The 14,372-nt window shown below is 36.4% G+C and overlaps 1 protein-coding gene across 3 annotated transcripts in view; it reads left to right on the top strand.

Moving 5' to 3' along the window:
- RB1CC1 (RB1 inducible coiled-coil 1) overlaps window positions 1-14,027 on the top strand; it is a 97,058-nt gene extending 83,031 nt beyond the window's left edge. For 2 of the 3 annotated variants that reach the window (XM_073998813.1, XM_005563309.4), the window contains 6 exons: window positions 33-87; window positions 1,031-1,078; window positions 5,436-5,494; window positions 7,798-7,934; window positions 11,688-11,758; window positions 12,640-14,027. In XM_073998813.1, coding sequence (XP_073854914.1) covers window positions 33-87; window positions 1,031-1,078; window positions 5,436-5,494; window positions 7,798-7,934; window positions 11,688-11,758; window positions 12,640-12,717 — 448 coding nt within the window. In that variant the 3' untranslated portion in view covers window positions 12,718-14,027. The remainder of the gene's footprint in view (window positions 1-32; window positions 88-1,030; window positions 1,079-5,435; window positions 5,495-7,797; window positions 7,935-11,687; window positions 11,759-12,639) is intronic. The other variant, XM_005563310.4, reaches the window with a different exon arrangement.
- The last annotated feature ends 345 nt before the right edge of the window (window positions 14,028-14,372 follow it).

The raw sequence follows: 14,372 nt of genomic DNA, 5'->3' as shown, positions 1-14,372 counted from the left end.
AAACCGAAACTCAATTATTCTCTCACTTTTAGAGAAAATATTCATATGTTGTCTGAAGAAAAACAGCGGATAATGCTGTTAGAACGAGTAAGTAAATTATCTTCTTGAAGTACCATGTTTAATATGTTCACTTTCGGATACAGTTAAAGAAACTACTAGCTAAGCAGTTGGTGGTATTTCAACCCTCCCATTTGTTGTAATTTCCCAATGAATTAAGTCTGTATGAGAGGAAAAAGTTGGTAGTTTTTATTAAATCCGTGTGTAAAGTAATAGTTTTATCTAATAGTTCAGAATTCAGCAAAATAACATAAATAGCCATTTTAAACATCTGTTTCAAAAACAAAGTATTAAATACTTTTTAGAAATGGGCAAAAACAAAAATAAGTAATGAAGGGAGTTATGTTTTAAATAGAGAATTGGAATGGACAAGGAAAAACTGATAATAAATGGTTTCCTTTATTAAGGGTACTATAAGATCAAATTGGTACACATTTGGCAGATCATTGCTCATAGATTACTTTTCATTCTTTAGGTGTATAGATTTTCAACAATGCCTTTTTTTCTTTACAAGTGTAATTGATAAAAATCCAAATTCAGAATTGTACAACTTCATTTGAATATAGCATGTTTTCTATTATTAAAGGGTTATGTGATTTCCTACGTCAGCTTAACCTGAGATGTTATGTTACAGATGCCAGATATATTCTCTTAGGCATGACTTAGTTAACAAAGTCTCTGGGGATAGATCTCAGATTTTACTACATATTTATGTATTTCACAGGTGTTTCTAATGCGTATTAATGTTTGACAGTCCTTGGTAAATGTATCTAAAATTGCTCTGGTTCTCATTTAAGCCAGTAGATAATGAAAACAGTTGGAAAGGATTCATCGAAAATAATATCCCCATGAACTTTTCATGCCCGAACCAAACATTTTTGTCGGATGAAAACTTTTTGACAATCACTGTTTAGATTTATTTGAGTAGGTACAAGGATAAACCACAGGTCTCTCTTTTTTTTTCTACCTGCAGACATTGCAATTGAAAGAAGAAGAAAATAAACGGTTAAATCAAAGACTGGTAAGATTTTTCTTCTTGGTAAATTGGTCTTAACATTTTAAATGATTTGCATTATATTCCATCAGAGAATGTATGCTTTGATTGACTTATCTATAGTAGGTTTGTTGGTCCACGTTGGTCATTGAATCCTATTGATTTTCAGAATGCTGGAGTCAGGCCAGAGTTATCTCCTGACTCTAGATTCGGACTTTTTTCTTAATGTGAAATTAAATAATGTCTTGGCGAATTTACGACTTTAGATCTGATCAGTTGAAGCACCTAAGATTATTTTTGAAAGAATCATCAAAATCAGTTTTGAGCTATGCTTCATAAGCCTTTTGAAGATTAATATATTTACTCACAAGTGTGCATAATTTTAATACATTATATCTTTTCATGAATTTTTTTTTTTTTTAAGACAGAGTCTTGCTCTGTAGCTTAGGCTGGAGTGGGTGCAATCTCGACTCACTGCAACCTCCACCTGCCGGGTTCAAGCGATTTTTGTGCATTAGTCTCTCAAATAGCTGGGATTACAAGTGTGCACCATCTCACCCGGCTAATTTTTGCATAATTAGTAGAGACAGGATTTCTCCATTTTGGACAGGCTGGTCTCAAACCCCTGGCCTCAAGTGATCTGCCCACCTTGGACTCCCAAAGTGCTGCTATTTACAGCTGTGAGCCTCTGCACCCAGCCCTTTTCATGAGTCTTATTTTTAGGTGAAAGTGCCTGAAAGGCAAGAGATCCCATATGGTACTGTAAATTGCCCTGGTTTTTATTGTTTTGTTTTGTTTTGTTTTTAATAAAAAAAAAATCGAGACAAGATCTCTTTCTGTTGCCCAGGCTGAAGTGTGGTGGTGCAGTCTTGGCTCACTGCAGCCTCAACCTCTTTGGCTCAAGCAATCCTCCTGCCTTAGCTCAGCAAGTAGCTGGGAGTATAGGCGAGTGCCACCGCACCTGGCTAATTGTTGTTTTGGTTTGGTTTTAGGTTTTGTTTTTTTGTTTTTTTAGAGATGGGGTTTCACCATCTTGTCCAGGCTGGGCTCGAACTACTGAGCTTAAGTGATCTGCCTGCCTCAGCCTCCCCAAGTGCTGGGATTCCAGGCAAATTGGAATTGCCTGGAATTTTGCTGCACCCAGCCAAATTGCCTTGGCTTTAACTTGTGAATGTAACCAGTTATTTGAACAGTCCATTTTATAGCAAATTATGTGTTTTAATAAAGCAATAACTTTATTTTTTCAAATTCTGATAATTACAGTTTACAAGGTAGTAGGAACAGTTTAAGGCTTCTGTTCAGTACTTTTGAAAAGTTTTGAAATACGTTTTAGAATTTAGTTTGTTTAAAAAATAAAAATACCTTGTTGTGCCCAGGTTGGTCAGGACACATCACAGCTTGGTTTTATACATTTTAGGGAGATACGAGATATCAACCAGTATTTGTAAGATGTTCTGTCTGGAAAGGTGGGACAACTCAAAGCTGGGGAGAGGGCTTACAGGTCATAGGTAGATAAGAGACAAATGGTTGCATTATTTTGAAACTGTGATTAGCCTTTCACTGAATACACAATTTACATGTCAGAGGAGAGTAGAGGAATTGTCACTTATGCTTTAGTCTGACTTAGTGAAACAGTAGGGCCGAGGAAACGATCAGATATGCATTTGTTTCACGTGAGCAGAAGAACAGAGGGGTGACTTCAAGTTCTGTCTGTTCTTTGTCCACAAGAAATTTTCTTGTGGGCAAATTGTGAGGTCTTTGTAGCTATGTTATTTTAGGAATAAAATGGGAGGCAGGTTTGCCTGATGTAGTTCCCAGCTTGGCCTCCCCTTTTCCTTAGTGATTTTTGGTTCCCAAGATTTGTTTTCTTTTCACAGAATAAATTGTCTTTCAGACCCAGAGAGCGTTACAGTCACATTCAGAAAGGTGTCCAAATGTAAATCACACTTTCACATAGACTTACAGCTATATTCACAAATTTTTTCTTCCATTGTCTTCATTTATAATACACAAAAAACTTAAGCTTTTAAAAAATTAAAGTTGAATTATAGTCTTAAAAATGATGGTCAGTCTTCACTGGCAGGATATAGACCATTTGTCTGGATAATTTTAGGAAGTTGCTATGCAATTTTAGGCCTTCCTAGTTAATTATTTATTGTTTTATTTCTCTTTTTTAAAACACCTATTGAGAGCCCTGCATTTTACCAGATAGTGTTCAGAGGGAAATGGAGGAAATTCAGAGCATCAAAATTTGACTTAATAAACAAAAAAATCCTTATCTGTCCTTGGTTTGTGCAACCATGCATTGTGCTCGCTTTGCTTGGGAAAAATAGATGTTTTTACCACCCTTTCAAGCTTCAAAGACCTTGGTTTCCATGCTCCAGGTCTTATGAGATGGTGTGGATAAATGGATTGAAGGTTCTTTGAAGAGCAGAACAGTCCCAACTGAGCTATGGCTATAGCTTATCAGCTACCATATACCTGATAAGCTATGGCTATAGGTTATCAGGTAGCTTATCAGTTACCATTTCATTGTGCTCATCATCAATAGAGGAAATGGGTGGCTATCACATCTTTGTTTCGTGATTGTTCACAAGTTTTTTTAAACTGAGACATCTCAGAAGTTGCATTGAAGATGAGAAAAGAGGTTTGTTCTCAGCCTTCAGAACTTTATGCTCCTACCCCAGTTTAAACAGAGTAGTATTGTTTGCTAGGCAAGGTGTCAGAGCGCTGGCATTGCAAAATGGTTGACTCTGGGTTGGTAAGAAGAGTTTACCGACAACAGTATAGGTTTGAAAAAGGAAAGTTTTATTAGAGCTAATGCTGCTGAAGAGTGTAGTGGGGCGCCTCAGCAAGAGAGGACTGAGCGCTGTGGTGAATTTTCCCTACAAGCATATATGGAACTTAAGGTGGGATCTTAAGGGTAGTTTGGACCAATATTGGCCATGTGGGTCATGATAAATGATTACATTTGTAGACATTTTTGTGTCTCAGTGTCAGCAAGGGTTGCTCAGTGAGTTTTGGCATGCATACATTCCGGAGATGTGTAGAAATTCTGGTTACTTACAACATTTTTGAAAAAGACCTGTATCCACATGCTAGGAAAGTTTAATTACTTCTAAATTCCTCAGATAGCGTTTTGCCTCCAGATGGCCTGTTTGATGGTCACCAGGTGGTCTTTGCTTGCTGCATTATAACTCTAACCTCTGCCTCCCAGGCTCGGGTGATCTTCCCACCTCAGACTTCCGAATAGCTGCGACCATGGGCACCTGCCATTACGCCCAGCTAATTTTTTGTATTTTTGGTAGAGACAGGGTTTCACCATTTTGCCCAGGCTTGAGATTTTAAATATTTTTGGGTTTTTTTGTTTGTTTGTTTTTGTATGTTGGGACAACTAAGTTCCTCTTCAAAGACTCAACTTCCTGTTCATAAGTTGTAAGATTGTAAATCAACCCCATCCACTTCTCCCCGCTGCCTTCTCCTTTTCTCAACAAATCCTGTTTGTAAAAAGTTTAGGTCTAAGCCAACTGGGATCAGCTTAGTTTGTGTGGTCCAACCCTAGGCAATAGGACACAGAAACAAACTGCATTAGAGATAAAAACCCCTTCCTTCCTTTGTTTGGTGTTCTCTTGCAACCTTGACGGCTGCGAGCAGCACCCTTCTGCAGAAGTAAAGTTGCTTTGCTGATAAATTTTTCAAGTGTTTGTTTCTTTTGGCTGTGCTGAGCACTTGTTTCCAACATTTTTATTTTTCCAAAAGGAAAGATTTTGAAACTAATGCATTAGAATTTTCAAAGCCTTCTTGAAAAACTTGTCCTTTTCTCTGTTTTATTTTTAAGATTAAATATGTAATGTAAATAAAATGTGATTCTAAAATCAGTTTTTAATCTAACCAAATTTGCTAATTGTTGAAGTAAAGGAATTATTAATGAACATAAGAACTGTTATGGCCGGGCGCGGTGGCTCAAGCCTGTAATCCCAGCACTTTGGGAGGCCGAGGCGGGTGGATCACGAGGTCAGGAGATCGAGACTATCCTGGCTAACATGGTGAAACCCCGTCTCTACTAAAAATACAAAAAACTAGCCGGGCGTGGTGGCGGGCGCCTGTAGTCTCAGCTACTTGGGAGGCTGAGGCGGGAGAATGGCGTGAACCCGGGAGGCGGAGCTTGCAGTGAGCCGAGATCACGCCACTGCACTCCAGCCTGGGAGACACAGCGAGACTCCGTCTCAAAAAAAAAAAAAAAAAAATGTTATTAGTTTGGGCTCTTTAAAGCTGGACACAGACTTGAATGTATGTAACAGTGGGTGAAATTTTTGCGATAAGAATACATGTGGTACTCAAATTGTGTAAGTTCATAAACTTGTTTTTTGTTTTTTTTTTTTAGATGTCTCAGAGCATGTCTTCAGTATCTTCAAGGCATTCTGAAAAGATAGCTATTAGAGAGTAAGTACTTTAGTTTTGTGGGTATTTTTCTGTGAAAAACATTCACCGAATTGTTAATGAAAATATATTTCAGTGAGAGTAATTCAGGTCCAGGTTCATTGAGCTGTTTTGCACTCAGTAGTAGTAAAAGTTTTTTATTGGAAAGCAGGATTTTTCTAAATTGTTATTCTGGAAACGTTTAGATTGCCAAAACTTTCCTATTATAGCATTATGATTCACATACATATCCTTGAAGCCTTTTCCTGCAGTTAACTTTTCAGCATGTGCTACCTCTTTTACATCTCATTTATCTCCTTAGTCTTGTTAATCTATATTGGAGAGTTTTGATTTATTTTTAAGTTGCAATGTTTCCCTATTTTTAGCTTTTAGATTTCCTTTTATTAATATTCTACAAATTCATAATAAACTGAAATTGTCAATGAAAAGAGTCAGACTCTAAAATATTTGAAGAGATTTATTCTGAGTCAAATATGAGTGACCATGGCCTGTGACACAGCCCTCAGGAGCCCCTGAGAACATGTGCCCAAGGTGGTAGGGATGGTAGTGAGGGGGAAGCTTGATTTCCTACATTTTAGGGAAACATGAGACATTGAAGATACAAATTGGTTTGGTCCACAAAGTGGGACAAGTGAAAGGTGGGAGGGTAGCTTCCAAGATACAGGTAGATTTAAAAGTTTTCTGATTGGCAGTTAGTTGAAAGAGTTGTCAGTAGAAAGGAATGTCTAGGTTAAGATAAGAAGTTGTGGAGACCAAAGTTTTATCATGCAGATGAAGCCTCCAGGTAGCAGGCTTGACAGATAATAGTTTGAAATGTTTCTTATCACGCTTAACCTCTGTTTTAATGTTAAATTCTTGTTGACTTTTCCTGAATTCTAAAAGGGAAGAGGACATGATGAGGCAAGTCCAACCCCTGCCTCTTGTCATGGCCTGAACCAGTCTTTCAGGTTAAATTATATATTATGGGCACTGGCCTAGAGGAGGAAGTTCATTCAGATGGTTGGTTTGGGGGGCTTCAAATTTGATTTTTGGTTTACAGAATTTATCAGTTGAATCGTTAAATAATTTTCCTGAACTGTTTTACCCCATAGTTACAATTTTTCTTTAGCTTTGGTTATTTAAGGTGGAGCTCTGGAATAATAAAAGCATTGTTAGCAACTCATGAATAGTGAGTTATTCCTGACAGGAAGGTTGTGAAAGTTAAGACCCTTTATTTAACTTCTTGTATTTTGTTTCTAAATTTCTAAATTTGTTGACCACATTTTTGGTTGTCAGATATCTGTGATTCTGACTTTTCATGTCTTATTAAAAATTTCATCTTCTCTCAGTGATTTGAAAGGGCTTGGTGGCATCTGTCTTTACCAGCTGTATGTCATGTCAATGGGCAGTTCATTAATGGTCTTTCAGAGACTAGAGAGTGGGAGGAACTCCAAAGATACTGCCTCATAGAGGCCTCATCTCCCAACTCCCCATTTTAAGTTATTAGCTTTTGGTGTTTAGCCAAAACAGTACCTGCCACATGGTTGTTAGGTAGTCAATAAGTATTTGTAGGGTAACTTAATAAATAAAAGACATTAAAAGTTTCTCCAGCTGATTTTGATGATTTATTAGGTATAGGATCTACCAACTTAAATGATCTTGACAGCTGAAAAATATGAGATTGATTTTCAAGGTCTTTTGATGTTTTGAACAACAGTTCTAAAAAAGGCTGTAAAGAGACAAACACCACTTAAGCATGTAATTGGTTGTACCCACTTCTCTCTTTCCCTGTCTTCTTCTTTCGGGCTTATACCCCAAAATAGTATATCTGTTGACTTGTTTAGACCTAATTAAGCACTTACGGACCTAGCTCAATTGCTTTTTCTTGTAAATTGAAGAGCACGGCCACGGCGCTTGAAGACAAGATCTAATTTTTCTTTGACACTGTGACTGTATATGAGATGTCTCTCTGAATTTTTGGTGTGAAATGAAAGATTAGTAGAAAAAATCTTCCTGTGACTGGATAAACTATAACGGGTGCTTTTTCTGCTTTTCATCCAGTTTCTTAACGTTAGATAATGGAAACTTGATTAAAGAAATGTTTGGTCTTTGACAGCCCCTGACATCATCCTTTGAATATCTGTGCATGACCAGCAGTCTCATTAGGACCTGGGCAGAATACAAAAAGAATATCATGTAAAAGTGAAATTTAATATTTGTGTTAATATCTTAATATGTAGTTGAGCATTGAAGCATATATAATTAAGTTTTCAGAATAGGGAGATTGAAGTAACTCTAAGTCAATAAAATTGCATTTCTTTATTCAGTTTTCAGGTGGGAGATTTGGTACTCATCATCCTAGACGAACGCCATGACAATTATGTGTTATTTACTGTTAGTCCTACTTTATATTTTCTACATTCAGAGTCTCTACCTGCCCTGGATCTCAAACCAGGTGAGGGTGGTAAGTGTCATTCCATGACTAAAATATAAACCTGGAATGGAGGAAAGTATATAAGTAAAGATTTTTTTTTCCCTGTTTAATTATATAAGAATTAAGTCACTAAGAGGGAACCCTGTTTAATCTGCTTTTTAATAAAATCTACATTATCTAGATTATTTTCATGGATTCCATTTACAATTCAGAGTTAAGGAGTGTAGCTTATACAAGGGACCAGTTGATCAGAATGTGCAGTGATTCGGACATCTCATACCCTAGCAGTTGCATAATTATATTGTCAAAATCTCATGTACAGACTATTCAAGATTAATGTAGGCTTATTTGTTTATATAAAAGCATTATTTTTTGGCAAAACAAAAGTTTTCTTAAACTATAAAATGTCTATCCTGTATCATCCTGTGTTCCTACCTTGTTTATCATTATACTGTTCTATAAGTAAGTCCATTTAGATTGATGTTCCTAATCTAATTGGACTGCCTCGCAAACAAAGTCAGATAGATAGATAGACAGATAGACAGATAGACAGATAGATAGATAGATAGATAGATAGATAGATAGATAGATAATTTTTTTCGAGATGGAGTCTTGCTCTGTTTTCTAGGCTGGAGTGCGGTGGCACAATCTCAGCTCACTGCAACCTCCACCTCCCAGGTTCAAGCAATTCTTTTTTTTTTTTTTTTTTTTTGTTTGTTTGTTTGTTTGTTTGAGACGGAGTCTCGCTCTGTCGTCCAGGCTGGAGTGCAGTGGCCGGATCTCAGCTCACTGCAAGCTCCGCCGCCCGGGTTCCCGCCATTCTCCTGCCTCAGCCTCCCGAGTAGCTGGGACTACAGGCGCCCGCCACCACGCCCGGCTAATTTTTTGTATTTTTTAGTAGAGACGGGGTTTCACCGTGTTAGCCAGGATGGTCTCGATCTCCTGACCTTGTGATCCACCCGTCTCGGCCTCCCAAAGTGCTGGGATTACAGGCGTGAGCCACCGCGCCCGGCTCAAGCAATTCTTCTTCCTCAGCTTCCCGAGTAGCTGGAATTACAGGCATGCGCCACCACGCCTAGCTAATTTTTGTATTTTTAGTAGAGACGGGTTTTCCCCATGTTGGCTAGGCTGGTCTCAAACTCCTGACCTCGTGATCTGCCTGCCTTGGGCTCCCAAAGTGCTGAGATTACAGGCTTGAGCCACCATACCCGGCCTTTTTTTTCTTTAAGATGAGTTTTTGCTCTGTCACCCAGGCTGGAGTGCAGTGACATGATCATTGGTCACTGTAGCCTTGAACTCTTGGGCCCAAGAAATCTTCCTGCCTCAGCCTCCTGAGTAGCTGGGACTAGGGACTATAGATGTGCACCACCACTATGCCCATTTTTTGTTTTGTTTTGTTTTGTAGAGACAGGGTCTCGCTTTGTTGACCAGGCTGACAAATTCCTAGTCTTGAACTAGGCCGCTTTCCTGTGACAGCTCCATCATGGCTATTTGTGGTTGACTGTTTAGAGTATCCATGAAACAGTAATCATGTAACCATGAAAAATGAGAAGATAGCTTATAACTTACTATTTTTACTTAGTACTTTTTACCTTGAAAAGAATGAACCTGATACTTCTTTTGTTTATGTTTTTGTTTTTTTCAGTTGTTTAAACTTTTTATTTGAATATGATTTTTAAACTTACACAGTGTTGCAAAGATTACTATAGTACAAAGAAAACCCATATTTCTTGACCCAGATTTACCTGTTAACATTTTACCCCACTTACAGTATCTCTTTATGTGTATGTATCTAATATATAAATATACACAAATGTGTGCACACTTTTTTCCCCCAGAACTGCATGATGATAAGTTACATCTTAGCCTATTACCTTTCAACATTTCCATGTTCATTTTCTTAGACTTCAGTGTTTAAATCTGGGAAATATTAAAAAACATTTTTTAAAATGCACACTGCCATTTTAAAGGCTTTCACAAGTACTGCAGAAAAGAATTTATTTAACAGTCTTACTTAACCATGAATAACCCCGCCTTCCTTTTTTCCTTTGAGGAATGCCAGTTGGGGTCCTGCTACCCTACTGTGTTGTTGCCTTGGAAGAGTGTGGATTACCAGAGTGTTTTTATGCCTTTTGAGAGTGGAGCTCGGCGTCATACAAGCATTTAGTTTAGATGATTCTTTTTGGATCTTAGTAATTGGCTGTGAAGTGTTAGTTTACTCTTCAGAGAAGTCACCACACTCTATTGTCCAAGAGCTTTTATGTTTCTGTCATTGATCGTATTCTTCAGGTTCATTTCTGATTATTTATTTGGGATATCTTTCATGTATATCTTCCCAAATTATTTTTATGGAATAAAAATTCATATGCCTTCTTTCAAAGGGTTTAGCCTAAACAAAATATAGACAGTTCACAACTTACGGTAGTTCTACTTAAGATTTTTTAAATTTACCATGGTGCAAAAGTGATACACATTCATAGAAACCCTACTTTCAGTATCCATACAACCATTCTGTTTTTCACTTTTAGTATTCAATAAATTACACGAGACATTCAGCACTTTAAAATATGCTTTTTGTTAGATGATTTTGCCCAACTGTAGGCTAATGTAAATGTTCTGAGACTAGGCTAAGCTATGGTGTATGGTAGATTAGAAGTTTTAAATACAGGCCGGGCGCAGTGGCTCAAGCCTGTAATCCCAGCACTTTGGGAGGCCGAGATGGGCGGATCACAAGGTCAGGAGATCGAGACCATCCTGGCTAACACGGTGAAACCCCGTCTCTACTAAAAATACAAAAAACTAGCCGGGCGAGGTGGCGGGCGCCTGTAGTCCCAGCTACTCGGGAGGCTGAGGCCGGAGAATGGCGTGAACCCAGGAGGTGGAGCTTGCAGTGAGCTGAGATCTGGCCACTGCACTCTAGCCTGGGCTACAGAGCTAGACTCCGTCTCAAAAAAAAAAAAAAAAAAAAAAAAGAAGTTTTAAATACATTTTCAACTTAGATATTTTCAATATGGGATGGGTTTAATCTGGACATAACCTTGAGAGGCATCTGTAGTTTATTGCCTGAATACTTTTGAAGTCAACTTTAGTATGACAGCTGCTTTTCTGATGAATTTTAAAAGAGAATGGATATCACTTGACTTGTCACATTTTGGCTTTATAAGGACTAGGATTATCCTGTCTTCTCTCACATTTTTCAACTTTCCTTCATTCACACAAGTACTGCCCTTCTAGACTTTTTTGGTTCTTAACCCTTATTAGTTATTTATTGAGTACCAGCTTGTATACACACTCTTTTGCCCAGCACTATGGCGTACAGATGTGAGAACTGTTCAGTTGCTGCCTTTGAGAACTTGTATTAAAAATACTGCCTCTCAGAGTGTTTTGCTTTGAACCTATACATTTTGTTTGCTTAAAGAAATGGGAAAGGTTATCTTTTAGTTCTTTCGATAGATGGCACTATTGAGTTAGCCTAGAATTCCTAGATATTTGTTCATGATTTGTACTTAGATTATTAGTGTTTCCTGAACTGTTATTTCTGTGACTTGACATATCGTGTACGTTTAGAGTAACAAGAGCTATGCACACATTACTGGTTGAAAAGTAACATGAATTTAGTTTTGTAAATCGTTAAGCATTTCAGTGATTTCAGCAGTTTTTGAAGTCTTACATATTCTTCCACTTGTGAGAGCTTTTTTAGTCTGTTTTAATTCTGGCAGTTATGTTTCCATGAATAATTATTATCATACTTTCAAAAAGAAATTAACTGTTTAATTTCCTTAGCTTCAGGTGCATCTAGAAGACCCTGGGTACTTGGAAAAGTAATGGAAAAAGAATACTGTCAAGCCAAAAAGGTAAAAACCACATCATGTGATACTAAGCTTAGGAACTATAAAGAATATTTTAATACTGCTTTATATAGAAATCATTACCACTGCTGTTCTTGGCTTTTATGCTTATTTGAGTTAGAGCTTGACTTTAATGAGAATGAGTTTGAACTGGCAATTTATAAGTATTCATGTTGTCCTTAGATAGTAGAGATAGATTAACTACAGCCTATCAATATATAATGGAAAACTACTACAAAGTCTGTGTTCTATGACTGTTAGGTTACTAGTGTAACTAATTTGCAGGAAAAAAAAAATCCCTGCATAACTAGTGACAAAAAGGGAATTTTATTTGTAAATACAGTTGATGTTTTATTATTTTCATACTCTACCCCCATTAAAGAAAGGTAGTCTAAAGTATTTGGTGACTTAAAAATTGGACTGATTGTGTAATAATATCAGTGCTCTATAATCAGTGAAACCTTCTGAGCATTCTTCTTGACTCACTATAATTTGGGGCCTCGATGTACAAAACATGAATAGAACTTGAACCATATAGTATTGAGGTTTCTTTGATACTTAAAATAATGATGTATGGCTCACTTTGTATTATAGTCTTTAGCAGTGGCTACCAACTTTGTCTTTGCTATTCACTCAATATATTCTTTGTTGGTGAGGGGTAGATCTTACATAGTTTGATAAAGACCATCACATCCCTCCAACCCTTCAATACTCAGCAATGAGTAATGTGATAGGAGGGTATTTGTGTGATATCGTTTATTTATTTTTTTGTTTCTTTTTGTTTTTGTGGGGGGTGTGTGTGTGTGTGTGTGTGTGTGTGTGTGTGTGTGTGTGTGTGAGATGTGGTTTAATCATTTAATGATTCCATTTTTTTCTTTCCCTCTTAGGCACAAAACAGATTTAAAGTTCCTTTGGGGACAAAGTTTTACAGAGTGAAAGCCGTATCATGGAATAAGAAAGTATAACTTATGGACAAAATTAATACATTCTATGACTTTTTTTTCTGATTTGTCCTGCAGTGCTCATTCATCACTCCAAAAACAGCAGGCCATCTTTTTATGCAAAAGTCAGCGTGACAATATGCTTCATTGGTGTACATCATTTACTTTTTAACTGGCTTCATTTTAGGAATAATTAATTCATCAAAATCCTTGGCTGAATTAAAATGGTTTTTGTTTTTTGTTTTTACCCAGACAACTCTAGAAATGCGGACCAAACTAGTTCATTTTCTCAAAGGGCATACCTTGTGCATTGTGGCTTATGATGAGCCATATTAATTGCCTGTTAAATATACACTAGCTTGAACTTAGATGTTAAATGTTATTATTACCAGCATTTGTCCTTTTGTGAAATCAGTATCAGAATACTTGCACTCTTTAACACATTCTTTATAAAATGTATAAATTCTTCAAAACTATTTAAAGAGGAGTGTTATTGCATGCAGATAATCATTTTGAGTTTGCCTCAGTAGATTACTAAAGCAAATTGTTTCAGTTTTCTTAAATGCCCTTTGATGTTTCAAAAAAAAGGAACTGTAATTTGATTGACTGATTTTAAGATCAGCCATAAATAATCAGCAATCTTCAAAAGCACTTTCAATGGATTGGTCATCTGGGTTCTAAAGGGAAGAGTCTGTGCTACTAACCATTTCAAATGCAGACTCAAACCTTCCCAACATCTTTATGACTCTAGAATAATCATATTGATGAAATCGTAATTCATGGTTGAGTTTCAGAACAAAAGATATTCATTGCACATTAACCATTTAGAGGTCATTTAAATAACAAAATATTGTATTGTAAAAGAACTGTACAATTTTAAAACAATAAAGATTTGAACCTGTAAATGTGTGTGCCTTTTAAAGAAGGATACATTTTTAATATATTTGAGTGATTGCTGGGAAGTGTGAAAATATTGTTATGTATCATATCAAAGAGAAACATGTTTATTACAAAAATGTTCTTTAACTATATACTATGTAACAGGGTAAACAGTGTTATGTAGAATAGAATTGTGTAAACTAGATCTTTAGAGAAGTTGCCATTGAGCAAAGTTATTTAAATGAGTTAGTTGAGTTGGATGAGAATTGTTTGAGGTCTGTTGCTAGAGAACAATAATAAAATAATTCTTTTTCAGAAAATATTTAATTTCTTCATAAAAATAAGTTAAATATTTTTTTAAATATGTGTATCTAATAGTACAAAATGGAATAAACATCATAGTGTATAGAAAACTGAATTTGACAAGTTAATGAATAAATGAACAAATGATTTCACATGTTTCTATTTAATCTTTCCATGACATCTTTATGCAAAGACTGTTAAAGCAATAACTTTATATAGAGGGCGATTTTGTGAAGCAGATCTGGTTAGGTCTAAATGAATCTGCCAGCTAGGCCATTTTGACTTAATTGGTACTCTTCAAATTTCATATGTGGTCATTGTACTGTGGAATTTTTGTGACACATGATATCAAATCAAATCATTATTAATATTGCTGTTGAAGATTGAGATTGTTGCCTATAGTTTCCTTATATGCTGTTTTGTGTCTGTGTTGTTATTGTTCACATGTATCTTTATAAAGCACAAAAAAATGAAATAATTTTCTTAGTTAAAAAGTT

This window comes from Macaca fascicularis, chromosome 8 (genome assembly GCF_037993035.2).
Source record: "Macaca fascicularis isolate 582-1 chromosome 8, T2T-MFA8v1.1".
Classification (NCBI taxonomy): Eukaryota; Metazoa; Chordata; class Mammalia; order Primates; family Cercopithecidae; genus Macaca; species Macaca fascicularis.
The sequence above is the reverse complement of the archived record's forward strand: the minus strand, read 5'-3'. Positions and strand labels throughout refer to the sequence as shown.